General features: G+C 44.0%; 1 protein-coding gene across 3 annotated transcripts in view; it reads right to left on the bottom strand.

Annotated features, from left to right (window-relative positions):
- Positions 1-26,649, bottom strand: part of LOC139530621 (kinesin-like protein KIF13B) — an 87,037-nt gene that overhangs the window by 30,263 nt on the left and 30,125 nt on the right. For all 3 annotated transcript variants that reach the window (XM_071327192.1, XM_071327193.1, XM_071327194.1), the window contains exons 4-15: positions 14,573-14,585; positions 14,167-14,227; positions 13,560-13,652; positions 13,075-13,255; positions 12,300-12,387; positions 11,878-12,012; positions 3,771-3,883; positions 3,461-3,572; positions 3,031-3,243; positions 2,535-2,645; positions 2,197-2,331; positions 322-452 (exon numbers count right to left, since the gene is read on the bottom strand). In XM_071327192.1, the coding sequence (XP_071183293.1) occupies positions 322-452; positions 2,197-2,331; positions 2,535-2,645; positions 3,031-3,243; positions 3,461-3,572; positions 3,771-3,883; positions 11,878-12,012; positions 12,300-12,387; positions 13,075-13,255; positions 13,560-13,652; positions 14,167-14,227; positions 14,573-14,585 (1,386 nt within the window). The remainder of the gene's footprint in view (positions 1-321; positions 453-2,196; positions 2,332-2,534; positions 2,646-3,030; positions 3,244-3,460; positions 3,573-3,770; positions 3,884-11,877; positions 12,013-12,299; positions 12,388-13,074; positions 13,256-13,559; positions 13,653-14,166; positions 14,228-14,572; positions 14,586-26,649) is intronic.

Here is a 26,649-nt window from a genome sequence, read left to right as displayed (position 1 = left end):
TCAAATTTGTGACTCAAGTCAGACTCGAGTCCAAGACATGTGAATCAAGTCCACAGCTCTGGCTAGAGATGTGTGCAATAATGATGATGTCAAGAATGACGATTTCGATGATGTGCGTTGAGATGATGATAATGACTGCTGGTGTACTGTGACATTTTCTGCGGTGTGAGCTGGTGCTAGCGGGCAAAATTGGTAACAAGGACATTCTTAAAACCAGATTTTGGTTCTGGAAAGGCTTCACCTCATCCAGGTTTGCCCCGTTGTGGATTATACTGATGAGGAGGATGATGGTAGAGATGAAGAGGAGTGTTCTATACGTACCGTGAGTTCCTGTGGGGAGTGAGGACCACCCCTTGGTCAGTTGTGATGTTTATGATGCAGTGTTCAGCCTGAATACCCATCCCACACAGCTGGATGTCCTGGGAGTCTGCTGAACCAACCTTAGTGTGCTCCTACAGTACACAACAATACCATGTTACAATGGTGTGTGTGTTATTGATCCGCGGGTTGACTCATAACCCGAAGTTTAGGGTTTAGGGTCATGAAATATTGTGTTAATCAACGGCGGGTGGGTGGCGGGCGGGTTGAATAAAAATAATACAATACCTTAAAATATCCAGAAATATATCATTCTTGTGCAATTTATATATCTATAGGCTACGTTGAGGTTTTTCGTTCATTATTTTAGGCTATCAGTGCGCGTAAGCCTAAGCTTTAGAACCTAACTGTACATGTTCCAGTCAGCCTACACGCCAACTGCCAAAAGCTTTCGGGAGCGAGCAGAAAAAAAGTTAGTCGATCCACGGAGGCACAAACGACAATGTCTGAGATTAATTCAATAAGAGGGTTGCGAAATGGAGAGTTGAAAATAAAGAGAAGGGAGGGCCAGTAAAGTCATGTTTATTTGGTGAAGTGGTAAAAGAGGATGATAGCAGTGCCGTCTATGTGATGTGTGATGATTGTGAGGCGCTATACAAATTCCACAGTCACAAGATAGTGACAAATAGGCCTATGGCAGGTCAAGGGAACTGTAGCCTACATTTGACATTTGAGTCATTTAGCAGACGCTCTTATCGAGAGAGACTTACAGTAGTGAGTGTTAAATGGAAACTGAAATCTGGACACTGACTATAGGTCTATAACCTGTCACATAGCCTAATATAATATTTACTCCTGCAGAATAGAGCAGTCCTTGCAGTAAAATGACAACATTTAGGTTACATTTTTACTCTAAAACAGGAGTGGAGAAATGTGATTTATTTCTTTCATCATCTTGAGAGAATGCGCAGTTATATACTGTCTGTAGAGGTGGTATCTTCATTAGCATCATAAAAGCTGATAGTATTTCAACCACATAAAATATGCATCCAAGCTGATGGGTCATTTTTTTATCAGCTTTAATTTGGAAATTTTGTACAGAAAATCTTTTCTGTTTTTTATTGCTTTTTCTCCCCGGTCCCTAAACGTCATTGCTCCACGAAAGAAGCAGCGATGACAGAGAAAACTTTACCAATGTCAACTAGAGTGAAGTGTTCATTTGATCATTTATGACGTTCTGGTGAGCAAGGGTTTATTTATTCTTCTCGGGCAACATAATGACAGAAGAGAAGCTGTGTGTATCTAATTATAGACAAGATGACTAACAAATAGCCTACCAAAATGTCGGAAATAAGCAGAAATATATCTAAAATCAGGCAACAACAAAAAATCCTGCACCCTGTCAAAAAATCTTTCCGCTGTCTGACTGTAACCTACAGCGCATTTTCTATATTAGCGTGTTATTTTATTTAACCTTTATTTAACTAGGCAAGTCAGTTAAGAACAAATTCTTATTTACAATGACTGCCTACCCCGGCCAAACCCGGACGACGCTGGGCCAATTGTGCGCCGCCCTATGGGACTCCGAATAACAGCCGGTTGTGATACAGCCTCTACAAACCAGGGTCTGTAGTGATGCCTCTAGCACTGAGATACAGTGCCTTAGACCGCTGCGCCACTCGGGAGCCCAAGTGTGGGTTAGGGTCGGGTGCGGGTCTCAGATTTTCACTTTATCACATATAGTCATGTGGATGGGTTATTAGCAATTGTGGGTGACCCTTGCTCCACTAGTGTGTGTGTGTGTGTGTGTGTGTGTGTGTGTGTGTGTGTGTGTGTGTGTGTGTGTGTGTGTGTGTGTGTGTGTGTGTGTGTGTGTACCTTCAGGTAGTAGACCAGCAGCTCATTGAGAGCGGGGTCAGCGTTGAGGTTGACTAGAAAACACTTGTCTTCTCCCACTCTGATGCCAGACGACTGGAGAGAGATGCCCAGGGATTCCAACTGTTTCTGACGCTCCTACAGGACACACAACAGAGGGAAACAATGCATCCATACTGGTTGTTGTAATAAGGGCACACAGAAGCAAAACATTTCAAAATGTTGTGCAAAAAAAGAAGCATGTCTAATTGTCCAATTTTAGAAAGTCCCTGTTTCACTCAGTTTTCTTTTTTGTGCCTAGTGAGCACGACCCAGGACAGAAAGTACAAGTGTGTATGTACCTGTGCGATCTCCTCCGTCTTGCGTAGTTTCTCCTCCCAGGTGACGGTCATCTCTTGGATGAGTTTCTCAGACTCCTCCAGCCTTTCCTTCAGCTCTGGGGCCTTCATAGACTGGCCAGGAGACAAGAAAAACACACTCTTACTTGTGTTCCCTCTCCCTGTCTCCCAGCAGACAAGATGTGGTAGTTGATGTCATTTGTAAACGGATGTTTCGGGTTGAAAAAAAGTCTTCATAAAACCAAATGCTCTCTGCTACACCTGATGAAGCATTAATTTTCCGGATGCAATTTCCAAACAGAACGCAACCAGTTTTGCCAGCTGGTGTGGGCCCTCTCCTCCCATCCCTCCTTACCTTCGCCTGTCTCAGTTGATCTCCCTCTTCCCCCTTCTTCTCTGCTCTCCCCGCCTCTCTTCCCTTCCCCCCCTATATCCTCTCTTTATCCCTATTTCCTCCTCTCCCTCCCTTTTCCCCTTCTCTCTCCCCTCCACCCCTCACCTCTGCCTGTGTCAGCTGGTCCCGTAGTTTCTCCACCTCTTCGCGGAGCTCCCTGATGATGCGTGCGTTGGGGTCTTCGTTGACGACGGCGTGGTTGACGATGCTCTTGGCCCGGTCGGCGTAGCGCAGCGTGGACAGCGTCTCGTCGTAGTTGTCGGCCGCCGGGCTCACCGTGGCCACCATGGCCGTGCGACTGTTGCCGCCCAGGCTGTCCTGGTGACAGGGGGAGGAAGAGAAAGGAGTGTTAGTAAGAGAGGGAGAATGAAAGAAAGACAAAAGGTTGCCGGGACCAAATCTTAATATGATTCTGTGGCAGAAGTGTTCAACTAATTAAAGGAAACAACAAAGATATGGGAGCGAGAAGGGGAAAGTAGGACGAGAGAAGTTATATTAAGAGCAGGGAAAAAGAGAAGATGTGTGTGCGTCTTACCTTAAGCAGCCACGTTAGTACAGAGTCTCTGTAGGGGACAAACTTGGTCTTGTTCTTCCCACACCCCTGTTCTGCCAGAGCAGATATGACCAGGCCTAGAGTGGTCAGAGACCTGCAGAGACACACAGAGAACACACTCTCCATCAGGGAAAATATTGTAACACACACACCGGCCCGCTATCATAAGCGGTGGAATGTTTTCTGGGTGTAAAGTGTGTATAATTTTTTCTTTTGGGAACTTGAAGCTAAAACTAGAACACTTGGAGCTGTGTGTGTGTGTATGTGTGTGCGTGTGTTTTCAGTGACATACTTGTTGATGTTGCTGCCCTCCTTCATCCTCTCACCGGTAGCTCCAGTCTTAGCAGCTCTCTCACTGCCAGCCAGGTCCACCAGACTCAGCTTACTCACCTTCTCACCACTCGTCTACAAAGAGGATAGGGAGGGAGAGAGAGAACAAGGGGGAGGCGGGTGTGGGGGGAGGTTAAAAGGGGGAGAGAGAAGGGGGAAGGTTATGGGGAGAGGAACAGGTAAGGACGTGGAGGGAGAGATAGAAGAGGGGGGAGACAGAGGGAGGGAGGTGGGAGGTTAAAGGGGGTGGGAGAGAGAGAGAGGAAGGGGGAGGGAGAAAGGGAAAATTAAAGGAAGTGAGTGAGAACGGATAGAAGCCATTTTAGCAGATTTTCTTTCAATTAAAATAACATCATTCGTGTTCGAATACATGCTAGAAGGACTCCGGTCCTGCACGCAATGCTTATTTGGGATGTAAACTTATTGACAGATTTCAGTGAAATTGACAAAACATTTTCCATCCTATAATTTACATGCAGTATACAACCATGTTTCCTTGCACTAACATAAGGGGGGGGGGGGGGTGATGTATGTGTGTGCGTAATGGGGTCTTTATCTTAAATAAGGTATGTGTGCATTAAGGACTGAAGCTTGACTGGTAGACAGAGAGATAATTGACAGATGAGAAAGGAGGGGTGGGAGGGAGGGGAAGGAGAAATAAAGAGGAAAGCGTTCTGGGAAGGAGAGATAATTTAAGACAGAGGAAGAACAGAGAGAATGCAGGAATGCAGGACGGAAAGAATGTAAGAGCGAGAATGTAAGAGAAAGGTGTGTAAAAAGAGTGAGAGTGATGGAGAATGAAAGTATGTGAAAATGTGAGATGGGGTGAGTGAATGAGTTGAGCGAGAAATGAGAGAGAGCGGGGAAGGTAGAGAGAGCCAAAGGCCAGTGGGGGTGAATTATGTACGGAGTTGTGCTGAGTGGGAATAGAGCAGGCAGAGACTACAGTGTGTTGTGAAAACAAAGACCGCTCTTGTCCCCAGAGAGAGAAGAGAACAGAATGAAGGGAAAAGACTGCATGAACTGGGGTGAACCTAGGTCAAAAACGATTCCAAGTATTTGACTGGTACCTCAAACTGTTTTCACCAACTGGATTCCACAGGAAATATTATGTTCTTTCCTATGATTTAGTTATTGCGTTATCACTCTTTTATAAAGATGCTATACTAAACATCCCTCTCTCATCTCAGACACACAGGCTTAGATTACACGCACTGTCAACAGGCCCCTGTGAATTTGCATTGAACTGAATTTCCATGGAGATATGCAAACCATCAGTAAAGGGAGGACAAAGCATATCATCAACAGCAGAAAAAGGAGGCCCAATGATTCTCAAGCTCTCTTTCTCTCACTGTGTGTGTGTGTGTGTTTTTCTTTAACTATCCTTGTGGGTACCAGAAGTCCTCACAAGGACAGTAAAACAAGGAAAAGTGGGGACATTTTGCCAAGGAAAAAGGAACAAGGAAAAAGGCTATTTTAGGCTTAGGGGTTAGGTTTAAGAGTTAGGTATAGTTTTAGGGTTAGGGGTTAAGGTTAGGCTTACGGTTAGACTTAGGTTAAGGGTTAAGGAAAATAGGATTTTGGACTGGAATCAATTATTTGGTCCCCACAAGGATAGCAATACAAAACTGTGTGTGTGTGTGTGTTGAAGCGTGGACAGACTTAATTTGTGTGTCAGTTTCAATGATCCGGCTCAGTCTATATTTAGCTTTGTTTCCATTCCAGCATGTGCACCTGGGGCTGCATTCAGGAACACAACCAACAAGGTACCAAATGGTCAGTCTGCAACAATGGGCAACACTCATTGACTTGAACACAGCCTTATTTGACCTGGACTAGAATCAACTGTTCCACTCCTGCATTATTCAAATCTGTGTGCTTCATACATTGTTCCAGAAGACCAGGGTTGGGTGATTATATCACACACATGCATGTAAATAGTCAGGCACACACACACACACACACACACACACACGGTTGGATGAGCGACCAGGTGTTGTTGGGATAACAAAGGATCAGGCTGACACAGCAGCATATCAGCTGACATCCAGACAGAGAGAGCAGCTCATTACTTATTTAAAAGGTTTTCTTGGAGGCTAAAATCACTAGCTAGTTCCTGAACAGTGGAAACTGAGGCTCACTGACAGGAGAGTCTCTCTGGGACACTCTTAGGCTGCGTTTACACAGGCAGCCCAATTCAAATATTTTTTCCCACTAATTGGTCTTTTGACCAATCACATCAGATCTTTTTCCATAGCTGATCTGATTGGTTAAAAGACCAATCTGTGAAAAAAAGATCAGAATTGGGCTGACAATTGCCCCAGATAGAAAGTGCTTAAGTAGAGCAGTGGTACTCATTGCGCGGCCCGTGAGGCCTTATCGCTGTGATTTTCCATTCATAATACAATTTCAATTCAATGTAGGCCTGAATCACTTCACTGAATATATATATGTTGTTCCCTGGCCGGCAGATACATGGTAGTACAGCACAACTGTTGAACAGAAAGGCCGAAATAGAATGCAACTGCTCAGCTCCTGCGACCGTCATATCAGTTTGCTACTAGATACTTTTGCAGTCTGGTCGACATGAATCGATTTATTGTAAAAAATAAACAGAAATCTATTGACAATGAAGATGAGAGGAAAGGGCTGGAGAACAACGTGACAGTTATGAACGAACAACCACCGGAGAACCAGGAAAATCAGGAACATGGCGGCGGGGAAATGCAGCTAACTAACGTAGCTTTGGTGGCTAAGAGAAGTTGGCTACGGTCGATTCAAGAACAAAAAGTTCCAAGAGAAATTGACAGACTTGTTTATACTGCATAATGGTACTAGCTCACTTTGTCTTGTTTTAAACGAGCAAATTTAGAGCGACATTTCCAGTCACACCATGCCCACTTTGACAAAACATATCTACCATAAAGCAACCTCAGAAACAACAAAATAGCGCAACTCAAAGGACAGCAAATAGCGGACAGATCTAGCACTGTTGCAGAGAAAACGACAGAGGCAACATTTACGTTTGCTTGGATGCTCGCGAGAAACAAGGCCTTCACAGACGCGGAGATAGTCAAAGACTGTTTTTTGGCCTCCGCCGAAATATTGTATAATGATTTCACAAACAAGGAAGCTATTTTAAAGCAAATTACGGGACTGCAACTCTCAGACTAGACCATAACAAGACGCATAGACATCGGTAAGCAACTGATTACTGACATATCCGTGGCGCCGTATTTTAGTATTGTACTGATTCAAATGACATTGCCCAATCATGTGTTTGTGTCCGCTTCCCTCAAAACGAGTCGTTCAGAGAATAACGTATGTTTACTACCCCTTCAGGGACAAACACGAGAGGATATTCTGGAAGCCCTCAAATATTTTGATGATAATAATATTGACCGGTCAAATCTGGCATCTGTGTGCACTGACGGCACCCCAAACACGCGAGGGAAGGAAAAGGGACTCATAGGCCTGATGAGAAAGATGATATTCCCGAATTTGTAACGTTTCGTTGTATCATTCATCAGGAAGCACTTGTGGCTAAACTCAAAGACTGACTTACATAATGTGATGCAGTAGGTCGTGCGCTTGGTGAACATTATTATTAGGGCACTGAATCACCGGCAATTCTGCAAGTTGCTGGAGGAATACCAGACAGAATACAGCGACTGTGATATTTCACAATGAGGTGAGATGGCTGTCTCCTGGCAGCTTTGGAAAGATTTCTCCCTCCTCCCTCAAATCTGTGAATGTGTTGCACGCAAGGGGAGAGTGGAGACCAAGCTGGATATTACATTTACATTTAAGTCATTTAGCAGACGCTCTTATCCAGAGCGACTTACAAATTGGAAAGTTCATACATATTCATCCTGGTCCCCCCGTGGGGAATGAACCCACAACCCTGGCGTTGCAAGCGCCATGCTCTACCAACTGAGCCACACGGGACCATATTATATTATTATTATATTATATTGATATTAAAGCTGGCTATTTTAACTGACATCACCTGCCACCTGAACACAGTTTATCTCCAGTTCCAAGGGAAAGCTAAAACTCTGGGCAAAATGCTGCATGTGGTCAAAGCATTTCAAAATAAAATCACCACACTTCATACCTGAAAGTTTGTTAATTTCCCAAAACTCAGAGCAGTCACCACATCCAACCCAGACATACAGCAACATTTTAGCTATGATGCATTAGTGTGTTGGAAGAGTTGGAGTTTGAGAATATCATGGAGTACAAGGAGTTTTTCAACTTCATTAAGAACCCCTTTCATGTGCCAGTGTCATCTCAGCCCTCTGTCCTGACTGTGCTGGAATAGAGAGTGAGATAGTGGAGCTGCAGGCAAATGACACATTGCAAGGTGAACTAAGATCAGGTGTTACCCATTTCTGGAGTCTTGTGTCAGACACAGAGTATCCACTTCTGAAGCAGTGTGTGCAAAAGGTGACATTTTTTTGTCAGTACTTATTCCTGTGAAGCAACATTATCAACAATGAACATTGTGAAACAACAACAGAGAGACTGACCAATGCACACCAGGATTGCCTCACAAGGATAGCAACAGACTATGAATTCAGTCAAGGAGCAGAAGAGACATTTTCGCTCTTCCAACTACTGTGGTTACCCTTAATATGGGTCTTATGCATGTGATGTAGCCTATTTGATGTGTGTGTATATATTTGTGATGTGCTGTATCATCAGTTGTATGTGCTCTATTGCTCTCAATTGATAATATTGGAAGAAAAAGTACAACAGATTAAAGATGTGCGGCCCTCTGAATGATTGTCTCAACCCAAAGTGGCCCCCTTACAAAAAATTGTGAGTAACACTGAAGTAGAGTGAGAGGATGAGAGAATTTTAGATAACGACAAATAACATGCAGTCTTCACAAAAGCATTACAGCAGTCGCAGTGTTTCCGCTGCAGCGTGGCGCCGCGCCACGGCAAAACCATTGCCACCACGCCAAAAAAATCTGGAACATTTGTAAATGCTAGAACAGTCCACATTTACTTTGCCTCTGCAAATAAAATGAGTAACTAATAGAAAAATCAGACAACCCCATAGTAGAATAGTTTATATATTTACCTTGTGCGTTCTATGCGGGACAAATATTCCTCACAAGGCGCATTCAAGTTGCGAGTGCCATAGGGAGGGAACATGCATTCTGACAAGCAGTCAATGCACAACAATTCATAACGCAATCGCAGGGTAAACAGCAGTTTTAATGGTCTTTGTTAAAAAGAGGGGGGGGGTCCCAGCTTTCCATTCCTACTTAAATATGTGTGAACTGCACCATTTCAAACCCAGAGTTTTAAGCAGCAGCATGGTTAAGCACCTTATCGCATAGGGAAGTAACTTGGGATAAAACACCGCCCTCAAGCTTTTTTTTTGAGTGACTTAAGAAATTGTGATTAGCCAGATTACATTTTTAGTTGAGCAAGAGTAGTGGTAACCAGGGAAAGTGTTGTGGGAAAATGTGTGACAAAGTGGTTCCTGTGAGAAGTACAGACAGGGGGCGTATTACCCCTGGTGGCGGATTACCCAAAACTACCTTAACAGGTAGGCCTTCATTATACTAACTGTGTTTGTAATTTTTGGGGGACATAAAATGCATCAATATGCATAACTAGTTATTAAAATATCACATTTGGGATCTAGCTAATGATTAGCACATTAGGGTAAATGCAAATAGGCAACCCCATGCTTCAGCCTATTTATAGATACTATGCTGCATCAGTTGGGCTACAGGTGATAATGCTTATTGCTAATAGCATACCTGATAATATGGACCAGGGGTGTCAAAATCATTCCATGGAGGGCCTAGTGTCTGCAGGTTTTTGGCTGTTCCGTTCAATTAAGACAACCAGGTGAGGGAAGTTCTTTACTAATTAGTGAGGGAGGAGAGAAATCCCACAGACACTTGACCTTCCGTGGAATGATGTTGACACATGATATAGACCAGGACTACCCAACCCTCTTCCTGGAGATCTACAATCCTGTGGGTTCAGGCCAACCCTAATTTAACACACCTGATTCTACTAAATAGCTGCTCAACAAGACCTTAACTAGCTGAATCAGCTTTGCTAAATTAGGGTTGGACTGAAAACCTACAGGACAGTAGATCTCCATGATGAGGGTTGGGCAGCCCTTATGTAGACGATGCATAGGCTATAAGCATGGTCCACTACAGTGCATTCGGAAAATGTTCAGACACCTTCACTTTTTCTACATTTTGTTACGTTACTGATTGGTGGAGCATTATTCTAAAATGGATGGAGAAAAAAAAGTATTCCTCAATCTAAACACAATACCCCATAATGATGAAGCAAAAATCTGGTTTTTAGAAATGTTTGCAAATGTATAAAAAATACAAAACTGAAATATCACATTTACATAAGTATTCAGACCCTTTACTCAGTACATTGGCAGTGATTACAGCCTCGAGTCTTCTTTGGTGTGATGCTACAAGCTTGCACACCTGCATTTAGGGAGTTTCTCCCATTCGTCTCTCTAGATCCTCTCAAACTCTGTCAGGTTGGATGGGGAGCGTCGTTGCACAGCTATTTTCAGGTCTCTCCAGAGATGTTTGATTGGGGTCAAGTCCGGGCTCTAGCTGGGCCACTTAAGGACATTCAGACTTGTCCCAAAGCTACACCTGCGTTGTCTTGGCTGTGTACTTAGGGTCGTTGTCTTGTTAGAAGGTGAACCTTCACCCCCAGTCTGAGGTCCTGAGTTCTCTGGAGCAGGTTTTCATCAAGGATCTCTCTGTACTTTGCTCTGTTCATCTTTCCCTCGATCCTGACTAGTCTTCCAGTTCCTGCCACTGAAAAACATCCCCACAGCATAATGCTGCCACCACCATGCTTCACAGTAGGAATGGTATTGGCCAGGTGATGAGCAGTGCCTGGTTTCCTCCAGACGTGATGCTTAGCATTCAGGTCAAAGAGTTCAATCTTGGTTTCATCAGATCAGAGAATCTTGTCTCATGGTCAGTCCTTTAGGTGCCTTTTGGCAAACTCCAAGCGGGCTTTAATGTGCCTTTTACTGAGGAGTGGCTTCCGTCTGGCCACTCTACAATAAAAGGCCTGATTGGTGGAGTGCTGCAAAGATGGGAGAACCTTCCAGAAGGACAACCATCTCCACAGATGAACTCTGGAGCTCTGTCAGAGTGACCCTCGAGTTCTTGGTCACCTCCCTGACCAAGGCCCTTCTCCCCTGATTGCTCAGTTTGGCCGGGCGGCCAGCGCTAGGAAGAGTCTTGGTGGTTCCAAACGTCTTCCATTTAAGAATGATGGAGGCCACAGTGTTCATGGGGACCTTCAATGCTGCAGACATTTTCTGGTACCCTTCCCCAGATCTGTGCCTTGACACAATCCTGTCTCTGAACTCTACGGACAATTCCTTCGACCTCATAGCTTGGTTTTTGCTCTGACATGCACTGTCAACTGTGGGACCTTATATAGACAGCTGTGTGCCTTTCCAAATCATGTCCAATCAATTGAATTTAGCACAGGTGGACTCCAATCAAGTTGTAGAAACATCAAGGATTGTCAATGGAAACAGGACGCACCTGAGCTCAATTTCGAGTCTCATAGCAAAGGGTCTGAATACTTATGTAAATAAGGTATCAGGTTTTTTTATATATAAATGTGCAAAAATGTATATTTGTCATTATGGGGTTGTGTGTAGATTGAGGAAAATGTTTAATTTAATCAACATTAGAGTAAGGCTGTAACGTAACAAAATGTGGAAAAGGTCAAGGAGTCTGAATACTTTCCGAATGCACTGTATGTTAAAATAATTTCTGGAGGTGAAAATTATATTTTAGATGGTGTCAGCGTAATTTGATTTTAATTAATTTTGGAGTAGAATGTCCTTTTAAAAAGTCACAAGAACTTGACTTCCCAGTCTTTCTACATAAAAATTATCTGGGAGGGGGTTAACCTCCAAAACAAAGGGGGGAGGGATCCCCCCTTAACCCTCAGATGGAGGGTTTGTGTCTCTGTGTCCATGTTTGTGTATGTCAGTGTGTGTGTCTTTCCGTGTGTGTCAGCATGTCTTACCCCAGACTGCAGGTCTTTGAGTGTGTGTGTGAGGATGATGTTGAAGACTGCGTGAGATCTGCTGCTCTCCTCGTTCATGTTGGTTGCGGCCACCGTACGAGACTTATTCCCCTCTGACATCAGAGACTCGATGTCCTATAGGAGAGAGAGAGAGAGAGATCGGGAGGAGAGAGAGAGAGAGATCGGGAGGAGAGAGAGAGAGAGAGAGATCGGGAGGAGAGAGAGAGAGAGAGAGAGAGAGAGAGATCGGGAGGAGAGAGAGAGAGAAGACAAACGGGGGACGGAAGAAGGCAAGAGAGAAAGGAAGAATGGAGAATAGAGAGAGGAAAGGAGATGCTATAAATAATTCATTAGTAAACAAATAAATACTTATATATTGTTACTAGTGGTGGTAGTGGTACAGCAGTGATATTGTGGTGTACCTTGTAGCTGGCCACAGCCAGACGAGACAGGCCGTCCACATACGGCCCCAACACCTTGTGTTCCCTCACTCTCAGAGCCTGTCTGCTCCTGGAGGGGAGGGGGGATGACAGATATGAATGTGGTTTACTATGGAATAAATCCACAGTCATCATGCTTCCATGCTCTATCTAAAAAATAATATAAATAAATGAATGCATTTATACATTTCTATCATTTTTCATTTGTAAATTAATTTTAAAAAGTATTCATTTATTTGTAAATAAAATAAGTATCCCTATACACTCTCCTACATTCTGTGTAGAAGCAACAGTTCTCCAAATAGAATCAGCAATAGCCAGATCAATACAAGTGGTATATCATTAGGCCAAGTTCTAGCATCTGTATAATGTGGCAGACTGACTCCATATGGCCGTCAGATGTCGGACCTCCCACTCCTGTGGCACGCAGCTCTGCTATTCTATTGATTGTTTTAGCCGGGGTCAGAGGTGACGGGGTCATAACCTTTGGGGTCAAGTGGGGAGCCATAGAAACTGTGAGCAGACAAACAGGTGCAAATGTGTGCAAAACCATTGGGGCCCTGCTCCGAAGCATGTTTGGAAACGTACTGGATAGGCGAAAGCTACCACCAGTATGTCATGGAACAATTGAGTTATCAGTGACTACATCAAGGGAGGAAGCGTGTTTGTATTATTTGAAAATGGGGCCACAGACAAACTGTAGTATATTCAAACAATTAACTAAAACAAGAGGTCATGTGGAGGTTAAAGGTCGTACCCTTTGGGGTCAAGGAGGTCGCGGACCTTCTCGTTGTATATCTCCATGTAGGAGACCTCTATGGTGAAGCCTTCCCCCTCCCTCTGCTCTAGCAGGGTCCGGTCAAACAGAGAGCTGCACAGCCGCGGGATCAGACCTGGAGAGTCCACCGAACCCATCATTGTGTACGACTTCCCCGAACCTGGAGGGACACACACATACAGCCAATGGGTGAGCACGGATGTGAGGAGACAGCCAATGGGAGAGCATAGCAGTGAGGTGACAGATGAACCCCTAAGGATCTGTTACATGCTAATCAGAACAGCCAGTAGTATCATAGCATATGTCATAGGGAAAAATTCAATTGCATTTGCTTGATTCCTCGCGTAATTCTCCTCACCCATTGGATGAGATGGTGACCTTCTGACCTCATCCAATGAGTTTGGAGAAGGAGGAGAGGAATAAAGGAAATGCAATTCAGATTCTCCCATAATGTAATAACATACCCGTCTGTCCATAGGCGAAGATGCAGGCATTGTAGCCTTGGAAGGCGTTGTGCAAAAGACTCTCCCCAAGGCACTGGAACACCACGTCCTGACCTGGAGACAACCACCAGGCAATGTTACAACACCACACATTATTATACAATATAAAACAGTACAAAAGGACTTCATTGATCCCTTTAGGGGTGATTTAGAAAATTATCTGGAGCACACAGACGATTACAAAATAAGCTACAAGCTTTGCAGGTTAATTTAAAATAGGACCTTCAGACCGTAGCCATGAACAGTGCGAGAAACAATCACCTACAGATTCATCCAAGCGAGTAAACGACAGAGAATTCAGGTGGGATCCTAATTCCTTAGTCACTACTGTAGAGACAAATGTTTGAAAAAACACCTTAAAAAAAACACCCGAACAGACCTATCCCATTTAAGCAAAAGACGGTGAAAAGACAGTTTCAATGTTTTTTTCTACCAAAAATACACTGTTTCGACGTCCTTTATTAAACATCTTGTGCTCACAGGGACACCTGTAGATACACGAGGTGGAGGAAGAAGAGGGAAGGAAGGGAAGTGAGGAGAGGTTAACGTGAGGGAAATGAAAACTGACCCGCAAACTTGTCCTTTTCCGACTCGTCCATGGACCAGAAACAGTAGTCGTAGGCAAAGGTCTGAGGGACGAGACATAGAATGAAACAAAACAGTTTAGAACGGATTTAAAACAGCTGTTATTTAGCGGGCAAAACATATGGGGATGATCAGTTGAAATGGCATTGTTACGGTGTCATTTCAACCAGTTTTGCCCGTTGGGTGTTTCTTGTTGAGCACTGGCAATGATAAACATGCCATACAAATGAACAGTGTGTGTACATGTCAACATAAAAGTACAATGATTGCTTTATAAAACACATGAATACAGAGTTGCTAGAATGTAAACACAGAGACATTAACAGCATTGCCAACCAAACATTAACACAATCAATAGTAATAGCAGCCAGTCACAGTACTGGACTTACCTTGGTCTGATTCCTGATGAAGTTCACACGAGGTCACAGGATGGCCACATGGGTAGAGGGAGAGAAAGAAAGAAAGAAAAGGGGGACATTTAGACTAAAGCATCATGTCTCAGACACCATGTAAACAAACACCAGGACATACTGGACCCGTATTCACAAAGAGTATGAGTAGGAGTGCTGATCTAGGATCAGGTCCTCCATGTCCATATATTATTATTAATTATGATCCAAACAGAAAACCTGATCCTATATCAGCACTCCTACTCTGAGGTACTTTGTGGACACTGGCCCTGATGTACTGTAGTGTACACCGAGACGGACAATCACACACTGTAACAGGATTTTCTGAGACGGGTCCAAAAACAAATTCTTCTGGCACTGCGTTAAGGGTACACACAGTTTGGTGAGGGCTTTGAGATTATTCTCCGTCAATAACCCTGCTCATTTTAAGAGGCCCACTTTGTGATCTTAAGAAGCATAGTTTGAGTATAATGATGTGTATTCAGAATGCATCCTACTATCAGTGATGTGATCATCACTAGATAAGTCAAGAAAAGAAAGACTGCTGGTCTATCTCAATGATGAGCTACAGATAATGGAGGATACAGTGGTTAGTATTCATATTAGCGTTGTTTTGCTGTTTGTCTGAGACAGGATGCATGGGTAATAAAGCTAACATGAACCTATTCACAGGAATGCACGCTAGCTTCCACTCTTCCTGCTCCCTCTCCCCTTCTCTCAGTCTTTCACACTCTCGCTCTCCCTCTAAAATGTTCAATCCTGTGGCTGCCGAGGCCTGGAGTTGATAAACCCTTGTTTATGACAATGTTTCATTACTGTTTCCAACCCCCTAGGCTATATCATGGGGGAGGGGGTGGGGTCCTGGCTCCCGGCTCCCTATGCGAGCAAACAGAGAGAGTGAGAGAGGGAGGGTCTATAGGACACAAAGCCCCTCTCTTGGTCCATGTCATCAGTTGGACTTTGTTCAGTGGACCTGAACACAAACAGAGAGAGCATCACTCAATGGCAGAGGAGAGGAAAGGGGGGGAGAGAGAGAAGGGGAGATTCACATAATGACAAGAGAGGGAGAGTCGAGCCGAGCAGCAGGGTAAATATGCATTTAAGGACTCCCTTATCTACCCTGTGGCTGAGCAGAAGCTTTACACAGCACTGCATGAACACAATGACCTATATAAACATTACACTCCAACACACAGGCCGTGGGAGAAAGACAAGGAGACACTCAGTTTCTACACTGCATTCACAAAATGCTGGGGATGTTACTCTCTTACACAAACACACTGGCTCCGCTCCCATCAGAGAGCATGCATGACACACGTATTTGCACACACACTCTTTCAGACATTTTGTGTGTCCTTTGAAGGTCCCACACACTGGTTGTCCATTAGTAAATCAGTTTAATAATAGATTACACAGCAACTGTACACACACAGTTCATATCTGAAAAATCACCATGTGCGAGAGCACACATCATGACATGGGAGTCACACACACACACACACACACACACACACACTGGAGCATATGTGGCAATGTTAGTGACAACAGAGGGCTGGCTAGCACAAAGACAGAGCGAGAGATAGGAATAAGCACAGTGACCTGGGGCTGGGCTTGTCGTGAGGGATCAGCTCAACTGTATAACAAGCAGCGCCACAGGCAGAGTGCATGTGTGTGTAGGTGTGTGTGTGAGCGTCACATCTCCAGAAACTGCAGGGAGGATTAGAGACCCCTGGGGTAGTAGTTAACATGTCAGGGGGGTGGGCCTCCATCTCACAGGCACAGGAGTAGACAGTGCTGGGTGGTGGACATGGACCTCCAGGATGGGACCAGGATAGCCAATCATGCTTTAGTGACTGGGCCAGCATAGCCAATCAGAGTTCAGGATCAAGACCAGTGCATCTATCAGAAGCTATGCTGACTAGGGATGTGACAAATAGACAATATGTTAATGTTGAATTTTCCATTCAAACTATAAGAAAAATTCATACAATTTAAATGCATGCTCTTCAACCGATCGCTGCCCGCACCTGCCCGCCTGTCCAGCATCACTACTCTGGACGGTTCTGACTTAGAATATGTGGACAACTACAAATACCTAGGTGTCTGGTTAGACTGTAAACTCTCCTTCCAAACTCACATTAAGCATCTCCAATCCAAAATGAAATCTAGAATCGGCTCCCTATTTCGCAACAAAGCATCCTTCACTCATGCTGCCAAACATACCCTCGTAAAACTGACCATCCTACCGATCCTCGACGATGTCATTTACAAAATAGCCTCCAACACTCTACTCAACAAATTGGATGCAGTCTATCACAGTGCCATCCGTTTTGTCACCAAAGCCCCATATACTACCCACCACTGCGACAACCACTGGCCCTCGCTTCATACTCGTCGCCAAACCCACTGGCTCCAGGTCATCTACAAGTCTCTGCTAGGTAAAGCCCCGCCTTATCTTAGCTCACTGGTCACCATAGCAGCACCCACCCGTAGCACGCGCTCCAGCAGGTATATCTCACTGGTCACCCCCAAAGCCAATTCTTCCTTTGGCCGCCTTTCCTTCCAGTTCTCTGCTGCCAATTACTGGAACGAACTGCAAAAATCACTGAAGCTGGATACTCATATCTCCCTCACTAGCTTTAAACACCAGCTGCCAGAGCAGCTCACAGATCACTGCCCATCTGTAAACAGCCCATCTATCTACCTCATCCCCATACTGTATTTATTTATTTATCTTGCTCCTTTGCACCCCAGTATCTCTACTTGCACATTCATCTTCTGCACATCTACCATTCCCGTGTTTAATTGCTATGTTGTAATTACTTCGCCACCATGGCCTATTTATTGCCTCCTTTGCACACACTGTATATAGACTTTTTCTACTGTATTATTGACTGTATGTTTGTTTATTCCATCTGTAACTCTGTTGTTGTATGTATCGAACTGCTTTGCTTTATCTTGGCCAGGTCGCAGTTGTAAATGAGAACTTGTTCTCAACTAGCCTACCTGGTTAAATAAAGGTGAAATAAATTAAAATATACAAATTTTGTTAGGATTCTCTATGAAATTTTACATATAATTGTTAGCATTGCTAACCTTCAGGTTAGTGGGGTTTACAGAATAACCTGGTGAGGCACAAGGTCGGTATGAAGGGATAACAATCTGGATACCGCCCAAGCCTAGTTCTAAGTCCACAACAATGCCTAAACGACATCAGGAGACCACTTTTGAGGTCTGGGAAAAATTGAAGAATTGAAAAAAATATATACAAATACTTATTTTCCACCATAATTTGCTGCTGGAGGTCATTTTGCAGGGCTCTGGCAGTGCTCCTCCTTGCACAAAGGTGGAGGTAGCGGTCCTGCTGCTGGGTTGTTGCCCTCCTACGGCCTCCTCCACGTCTCCTGATGTACTGGCCTGTCTCCTGGTAGCGCCTCCATGCTCTGGACACTACGCTGACAGACACAGCAAACCTTTTTGCCACAGCTCGCATTGATGTGCCATCCTGGATGAGCTGCACTACCTGAGCCACTTGTGTGGGTTGTAGACTCTGTCTCATGCTACCACTAGAGTGAAAGCACCGCCAGCATTCAAAAGTGACCAAAACATCAGCCAGGAAGCATAGGAACTGAGAAGTGGTCTGTGGTCACCACCTGCAGAATCACTCCTTTATTGGGGGTGTCTTGCTAATTGCCTATAATTTCCACCTTTTGTCTATTCCATTTGCACAACAGCATGTGAAATTTATTGTCAATCAGTGTTGCTTCCTGAGTGGACAGTTTGATTTCACAGAAGTGTGATTGACTTGGAGTTACATTGTGTTGTTTAAGTGTTCCCTTTATTTTTTTGAGCAGTGTAGTATAAATCCCCTCGCACGGTCCCCGCAGCCGGACAACTTTCTCATGGCTTCCGGAGGGAAATGCTGTAGGAATGCTCAACCGGTGTCGCTCATTCAGCCGACAGAAACTTTCAACCGGTTCTCCCCATTAAGCAGCGAGTCGGAGTCAGAGGCCGAGCCTTCTCTGGTCTCTACTCCTCCCGTTACGGGGTCTGAGACGCCGAAGCCTCCCACCATTAGCTCTGACAAATTAAAAACCCTAGTCATTGGCGACTCCATTACCCGCTGTATTAGACTTAAAACGAACCATCAAGCGATCATACACTGTTTACCAGGGGGCAGGGCTACCGACGTTAAGGCTAATCTGAAGATGGTGCTGGCTAAAGCTAAAACTGGCGAGTGTAGAGAGTATAGGGATATTGTTATCCACGTCGGCACCAACGATGTTAGGATGAAACAGTCAGAGGTCACCAAGCGCAACATAGCTTCAGCGTGTAAATCAGCTAGAAAGATGTGTCGGCATCGAGTAATGGTCTCTGGCCCCCTCCCAGTTATGAGCTCTATAGCTGATTCTCACAACTCATTCGCTGGTTGAAAACTGTTTTCTGCCCCTCCCAAAAGATAGAATTTGTAGATAATTGGTCCTCTTTCTGGGACTCACCCACAAACAGGACCAAGCTTGGCCTGTTGAGGAGTGACGGACCCCATCCTAGCTGGAGGGGTGCTCTCATCTTATCTACGAACATAGACAGGGCTCTAACTCCCCTAGCTCCACAACGAAACAGGGTGCAGGCCAGGCAGCAGGCTGTTAGCCAGCCTGCCAGCTTAGTGGAGTCTGCCACTAGCACAGTCAGTGTAGTCAGCTCAGCTATCCCCATTGAGACCGTACGGATCTGTGCCTCGACCTAGGTTGGGCAAAACTAAACATGGCGGTGTTCGCCTTAGCACTCTCACTAGAATAAAGACCCCCTCCATTCCTGCCATTATTGAAAGAGATTGTGATCTCACATCTCAAAATAGGGCTACTTAATGTTAGATCCCTCACTTCCAAGGCAGTTATAGTCAATGAACTAATCACTGATCATAATCTTGATGTGATTGGCCTGACTGAAACATGGCTTAAGCTTGATGAATTTACTGTGTTAAATGAGGCCTCACCTCCTGGTTACACTAGTGACCATATCCCCCGCGCATCCCGCAAAGGTGGAGGTGTTGCTAACATTTACAAAAGCAAATTTCAATTTACAAAAAAACCCGACGTTGTCGTCTTTTGAGCTTCTAGTCATGAAATCTATGCAGCCTACTCAATCACTTTTTATAGATACTGTTTACAGGCCTCCTGGGTCATATACAGCGTTCCTCACTGAGTTCCCTGAATTCCTATCGGACCTTGTAGTCATAGCAGATAATATTCTAATTTTTGGTGACTTTAATATTCACATGGAAAAGTCCACATACCCACTCCAAAAGGCTTTCGGAGCCATCATCGACTCAGTGGGTTTTGTCCAACATGTCTCCGGACCTACTCACTGCCACAGTCATACTCTGGACCTAGTTTTGTCCCATGGAATAAATGTTGTGGATCTTAATGTTTTTCCTCTTAATTCTGGACTCACTCATAATCGGACCACCTTTTTATTATGTTTGCAATCGCAACAAATAATCTGCTCAGACCCCAACCAAGGATCATCAAAAGTCGTGCTATAAATTCTCAGACAACCCGAAGATTCCTTGATGCCCTTCCAGACTCCCTCTGCCTACCCAAGGCATCAGAGGACAAAAATCAGTTAACCACCTAACCGAGGAACTCAATTTAACCTGGCGTAATACCTTAGATACAGTCACACCCCTAAAAACAAAAAACATCTGTCATAAGAAACTAGCTCCCTGGTATACAGAAAATACCCCAGCTCTGAAGCAAGCTTCCAGAAAATTGGAACGGAAATGGCGTCACACCAAACTGGAAGTCTTCCGACTAGCTTGGAAAGACAGTACCGTGCAGTATCAAAGAGCCCTCACTGCTGCTCGATGATCCTACTTTTCCAACTTAATTGAGGAAAATAAGAACAATCCAACATTTATTTTTGGTACTGTCACAAAGCTAACTAAAAAGCAGCATTCCCCAAGAGAGGATGGCTTTCAATTCAGCAGTAATAAATTCATTAACATCTTTGAGGAAAAGATCATGATCATTAGAAAACAAATTACGGACTCCTCTTTAAATCTGCGTATTCCTCCAAAGCTCAGTTGTCCTGAGTCTGCACAACTCTGCCAGGACCTACGATCAAGGGAGACACTCAAGTGTTTTAGTACTATATCTCTTGACTCAATGATGAAAATAATCATGGCCTCTAAACCTTCAAGCTGCATACTGGACCCTATTCCAACTAAACTACTGAAAGAGCTGCTTCCTGTGCTTGGCCCTCCTATGTTGAACATAATAAACGGCTCTCTATCCACCGGATGTGTACCAAACTCACTAAAAGTGGCAGTAATAAAGCCTCTCTTGAAAAAGTCAAACCTTGACCCAGAAAATCTAAAAAACTAAATCGGCCTATATCGAATCTCCCATTCGTCTCAAATTTTAGAACAAGCTGTTGCGCAGCAACTCACTGCCTTCCTGAAGACAAACAATGTATACGAAATGCTTCAGTCTGGTTTTAGACCCCATCATAGCACTGAGACTGCACTTGTGAAGGTGGTAAATGACCTTTTAAGGGCGTCAGACCGAGGCTCTGCATCTGTCCTCGTGCTCCTAGACCTTAGTGCTGCTTTTGATACCGTCGGTCACCACATTCTTTTGGAGACATTGGAAACCCAAATTGGTCTACACGGACAAGTTCTGGCCTGGTTTAGATCTTATCTGTCGGAAAGATATCCGTTTCTCTCTGTGGATGGTTTGTCCTCTGACAAATCAACTGTATATTTCGGTATTCCTCAAGGTTCCGTTTTAGGACCACTTGTTTTCACTATATATTTTACCTCTTGAGGATGTCATATGAAAACATAATGTTAACTTTCATTGCTATGCGGATGACACACAGCTGTACATTTCAATGAAACATGGTGAAGCCCCAAAATTGCCCTCGCTGGAAGCCTGTGTTTCAGACATAAGGATGGCTACAAACGTTCTACTTTTAAACTCGGACAAACCAGAAATGCTTGTTGTTCTAGGTCCCAAAAAACAAAGATCTTCTGTTGAATCTGACAATTAATCTTGATGGTTGTACAGTCGTCTCAAATAAAACTGTGAAGGACCTCGGCGTTACTCTGGACCCTGATCTCTCTTTTGACGAACATATCAAGACTGTTTCAAGGACAGCTTTTTTCCATCTACGTAACATTGCAAAAATCAGACATTTTCTGTCCAAAAATGATGCAGAAAAATGTTGCCATGCTTTTGTTACTTCTAGGTTAGACTACTGCAATGCTCTACTTTCCGGATACCCGGATAAAGCACTAAATAAACTTCAGTTAGTGCTAAATACGGCTGCTAGAATCCTGACTAGAACCCAAAAAATTGAATATTACTCCAGTGCTAGCCTCCCTACACTGGCTTCCTGTTAAGGCAAGGGCTGATTTCAAGGTTTTACTGCTAACCTACAAAGCATTACATGGGCTTGCTCCTACCTATCTTGCCGATTTGTTCCTGCCGTACATACCTACACGTATGCTACGGTCAAAAAACGCAGGCCTCCTAATTGTCCCTAGAATTTCTAAGCAAACAGCTGGAGGCAGGGCTTTCTCCTATAGAGCTCAATTTGTATGGAATGGTCTGCCTACCCATGTGAGAGACGAAGACTCGATCTCAACCTTTGTCTTATCTCTTCAGTAGGTCCTATGATTGAGTGTAGTCTGGCCCAGGAGTGTGAAGGTGAACGGAAAGGCACTGGAGCAACAAACCGCCCTTGCTGTCTCTGCCTGGCCGGTTCCCCTCTCTCCACTGGGATTCTTTGCCTCTAACCCTATTACAGGGGCTGATTCACTGGCTTACTGGTGCTCTTCCATGCCTTCCCTAGGAGGGGTGTGTCACTTGAGTGGGTTGAGTCACTGACGTGGTCTTCCTGTCTGGGTTGGCGCCCCCCCTTGGGTTGTGCCGTGGTGGAGATCTTTGTGGGCTATACTCGGCCTTGTCTCAGGATTGGTGGTTGAAGATATCCCTCTAGTGGTGTGGGGGCTGTGCTTTGGCAAAGTGGGTGGGGTTATATCCTGCCTGTTTGGCCCTGTCTGGGGGTATCATCAGATGGGGCCAACGTGTCTCCTGACCCCTCCTGTCTCAGCCTCCAGTATTTATCCTGCAGTAGTTTGTGTCGGGGGGCTAGGATCAGTCTGTTATATCTGGAGTATTTCTCCTGTCTTATCCGTTGTCCTGTGTGAATTTAAGTATGCTCTCTCTAATTCTTTCTTTCTCTCTCTCGGAGGACCTGAACCCTAGGACCATGCCTCAGGACTACCTGGCATGATGACTCCTTGCTGTCCCCAGTCCACCTGGCCGTGCTGCTGCTCCAGTTTCAACTGTTCTGCCTGCGGCTATGGAACCCTGACCTGTTCACCGGACGTGCTACCTGTCCCAGACCTGCTGTTTTCAACTCTCTAGAGACAGCAGGAGCGGTAGAGATACTCTCAATGATCGGCTATGAAAAGCCAACTGACATTTACTCCTGAGGTGATTATTATTTGACCATGCTGGTCATTTATGAACATTTGAACATCTTGGCAATGTTCTGTTATAATCTCCACCCGGCACAGCCAGAAGAGGACTGGCCACCCCTCATAGCCTGGTTCCTCTCTAGGTTTCCTCCTAGGTTTTGGCCTTTCTAGGGAGTTTTTCCTAGCCACTGTGCTTCTACACCTGCATTGCTTGCCGTTTGAGGTTTTAGGCTGGGTTTCTGTACAGCACTTTGAGATATCAGCTGATGTAAGAAGGGCTATATAAATACATTTGATTTGATTTCTGTAGTGCACATGTGATTGCACTTAGCTAAAAACATTGACACTGGATTGATGCAAATAATCCTAATATTCTGCCAGGTAGGCATAGGCTACTTTGTAGTAGAGGTCAACCGATTATGATTTTTCAACGCCGATACTGATACCGATTATTGGAGGACCAAAAAAAGCAGATACTGATTAATCGGACGATTTTTATATATATATTTGTAATAATGACAATTACAACAATACTGAATGAACACTTTTATTTTAACTTAATAATAATACATAAATAAAATCAATTTAGTCTCAAATAAATAATGAAACATGTTCAATTTGGTTTAAATAATGCAAAAACAGTGTTGGAGAAGAAAGTAAAAGTGTGCCATGTAAAAAAGCTACAGTGAGGGAAAAAAGTATTTGATCCCCTGCTGATTTTGTACGTTTGCCCACTGACAAAGAAATGATCAGTCTATAATTTTAATGGTAGGTTTATTTGAACAGTGAGAGACAGAATATCAACAAAAAAATCCAGAAAAACGCATGTCAAAAATGTTATGAATTGATTTGCATTTTAATGAGGGAAATAAGTATTTGACCCCTCTGCAAAACATGACTTAGTACTTGGTGGCAAAACCCTTGTTGGCAATCACAGAGGTCAGACGTTTCTTGTAGTTGGCCACCAGGTTTGCACACATCTCAGGAGGGATTTTGTCCCACTCCTCTTTGCAGATCTTCTTCAAGTCATTAAGGTTTCGAGGCTGACGTTTGGCAACTCGAACCTTCAGCTCCCTCCACAGATTTTCTATGGGATTAAGGTCTGGAGACTGGCTAGGCCACTCCAGGACCTTAATGTGCTTCTTCTTGAGCCACTCCTTTGTTGCCTTGGCCGTGTGTTTTGGGTCATTGTCATGCTGGAATACCCATCCACGACCCATTTTCAATACCCTGGCTGAGGGAAGGAGGTTTTCACCCAAGATTTGACGGTACATGGCCCCGTCCATCGTCCCTTTGATGCGGTGAAGTTGTCCTGTCCCTTTAGCAGAAAAACACCCCCAAGCATAATGTTTCCACCTCCATGTTTGACGGTGGGGATGGTTTCTTGGGGTCATAGGCAGCATTCCTCCTCCTCCAAACACGGCAAGTTGGGTTGATGCCAAAGAACTCCATTTTGGTCTCATCTGACCACAACACGTTCACCCAGTTGTCCTCTGAATCATTCAGATGTTCATTGGCAAACTTCAGACGGGCATGTATATGTGCTTTCTTGAGCAGGGGGACCTTGCGGGCGCTGCAGGATTTCAGTCCTTCACGGCATAGTGTGTTACCAATTGTTTTCTTGATGACTATGGTCCCAGCTGCCTTGAGATCATTGACAAGATCCTCCTGTGTAGTTCTGGGCTGATTCCTCACCGTTCTCATGATCATTGCAACTCCACGAGGTGAGATCTTGCATGGAGCCCCAGGCTGAGGGAGATTGACAGTTCTTTTGTGTTTCTTCCATTTGCGAATAATCACAGAAACTGTTGTCACCTTCTCACCAAGCTGCTTGGCGATGGTCTTGTAGCCCATTCCAGCCTTGTGTAGGTCTACAATCTTGTCCCTGACATCCTTGGAGAGCTCTTTGGTCTTGGCCATGGTGGAGAGTTTGGAATCTGATTGATTGATTGCTTCTGTGGACAGGTATCTTTTATACAGGTAAGAAACTGAGATTAGGAGCACTCCCTTTAAGAGTGTGCTCCTAATCTCCGTTCGTTACCTGTCTGAAAGACACCTGGGAGCCAGAAATCTTTTTGATTGAGAAGGGGTCAAATACTTATTTCCCTCATTAAAATGCAAATCAATTTATAACATTTTTGACATGCATTTTTCTGGATATTTTTGTTGTTATTCTGTCTCTCACTGTTCAAATAAACCTACCATTAAAATTATAGACTGATAATTTCTTTGTCAGTGGGCAAACGTACAAAATCAGCAGGGGATCAAATACTTTTTTCCCTCACTGTAACGTTTAAGTTCCTTGCTCAGAACATGAAAACATATGAAAGCTGGTGGTTCCTTTTAACTTGAGTCTTCAATATTCCCAGTTAAGAAGTTTTAGGTTGTAGTTATTATAGGAATTATAGGACTATTTCTCTCTATACCATTTGTATTTCATATACCTTTCACTATGGAAATAGGCACTATAGTATTGCCAGCCTAACCTCGGGAGTTGATAGGCTTGAAGTCATAAACAGCGCAATGTTTGAAGCACAGCGAAGAGCTGCTGGCAAACGCAGCTCAGTCAGACTGCTCTATCAAATATCAAATGATAGACTTAATTATAATATACACACAGACATATGAGCCTTAGGTCATTAATATGGTCAAATCCAGAAACTATAATTTCGAAAACAAGACGTTTATTCTTTCAGTGAAATACGGAACTGTTCCGTATTTATCTAAACGGGTGGCATCCTTAAGTCTAAATATTGCTGTTACATTGAACAACCTTCAATGTTATGTCATAATTATGTAAAATTCTGGCAAATTAATTACGGTCTTTATTAGGAAGAAATGGTCTTCACACAGTTCGCAACGAGCCAGGTGGCCCAAACTGCTGCATACACCCTGACTCTGCTTGCACAGAACGCAAGAGAAGTGACACAATTTCCCTAGTTAAAAGAAATTCATGTTAGCATGCAATATTAACTAATTATGCAGATATAAAAAATATATACTTGTGTATTGATTTTAAGAAAGGCATTGATGTTTATGGTTAGGTAAACATTGGTGCAACGACAGTGCTTTTTTCGCAAATGCGCTTGTTAAATCATCACCCGTTTGGCGAAGTAGGCTATGATTCGATGATAAATTAACAGGCACCGCATTGATTATATGCAACGCAGGACAAGCTAGATAAACTAGTAATATTGTCAACCATGTGTAGTTAACTAGTGATTATATTAAGATTGTATGTTTTTTATAAGATACGTTTAATGCTAGCTAGCAACTTACCGTGGCTCCTTGCTGCACTCGCGTAACAGGTGGTCAGCCTGCACGCAGTCTCCTCGTGGAGTGCAATGTAATCGCCATCCAAAAATGCAGATTAACGATTGTTATGAAAACTTTAAATCGGCCATGCCGATTAAATCAGTCGACCTCTACTTTGTAGTTAACATTTAATTTAGAAGGTTTTTGGGAAAGCCCTTCCATCTACCAGCAGACGGTTATCATTAGCATTATCGCTAACGGCTCCACAAAGTGTAGACATAGGCACGGACCATCACAGACAGGGGCATTCCTA

The sequence above is a fragment of the Salvelinus alpinus genome, chromosome 9 (genome assembly GCF_045679555.1).
Source record: "Salvelinus alpinus chromosome 9, SLU_Salpinus.1, whole genome shotgun sequence".
Classification (NCBI taxonomy): Eukaryota; Metazoa; Chordata; class Actinopteri; order Salmoniformes; family Salmonidae; genus Salvelinus; species Salvelinus alpinus.
The sequence above is the reverse complement of the archived record's forward strand: the minus strand, read 5'-3'. Positions and strand labels throughout refer to the sequence as shown.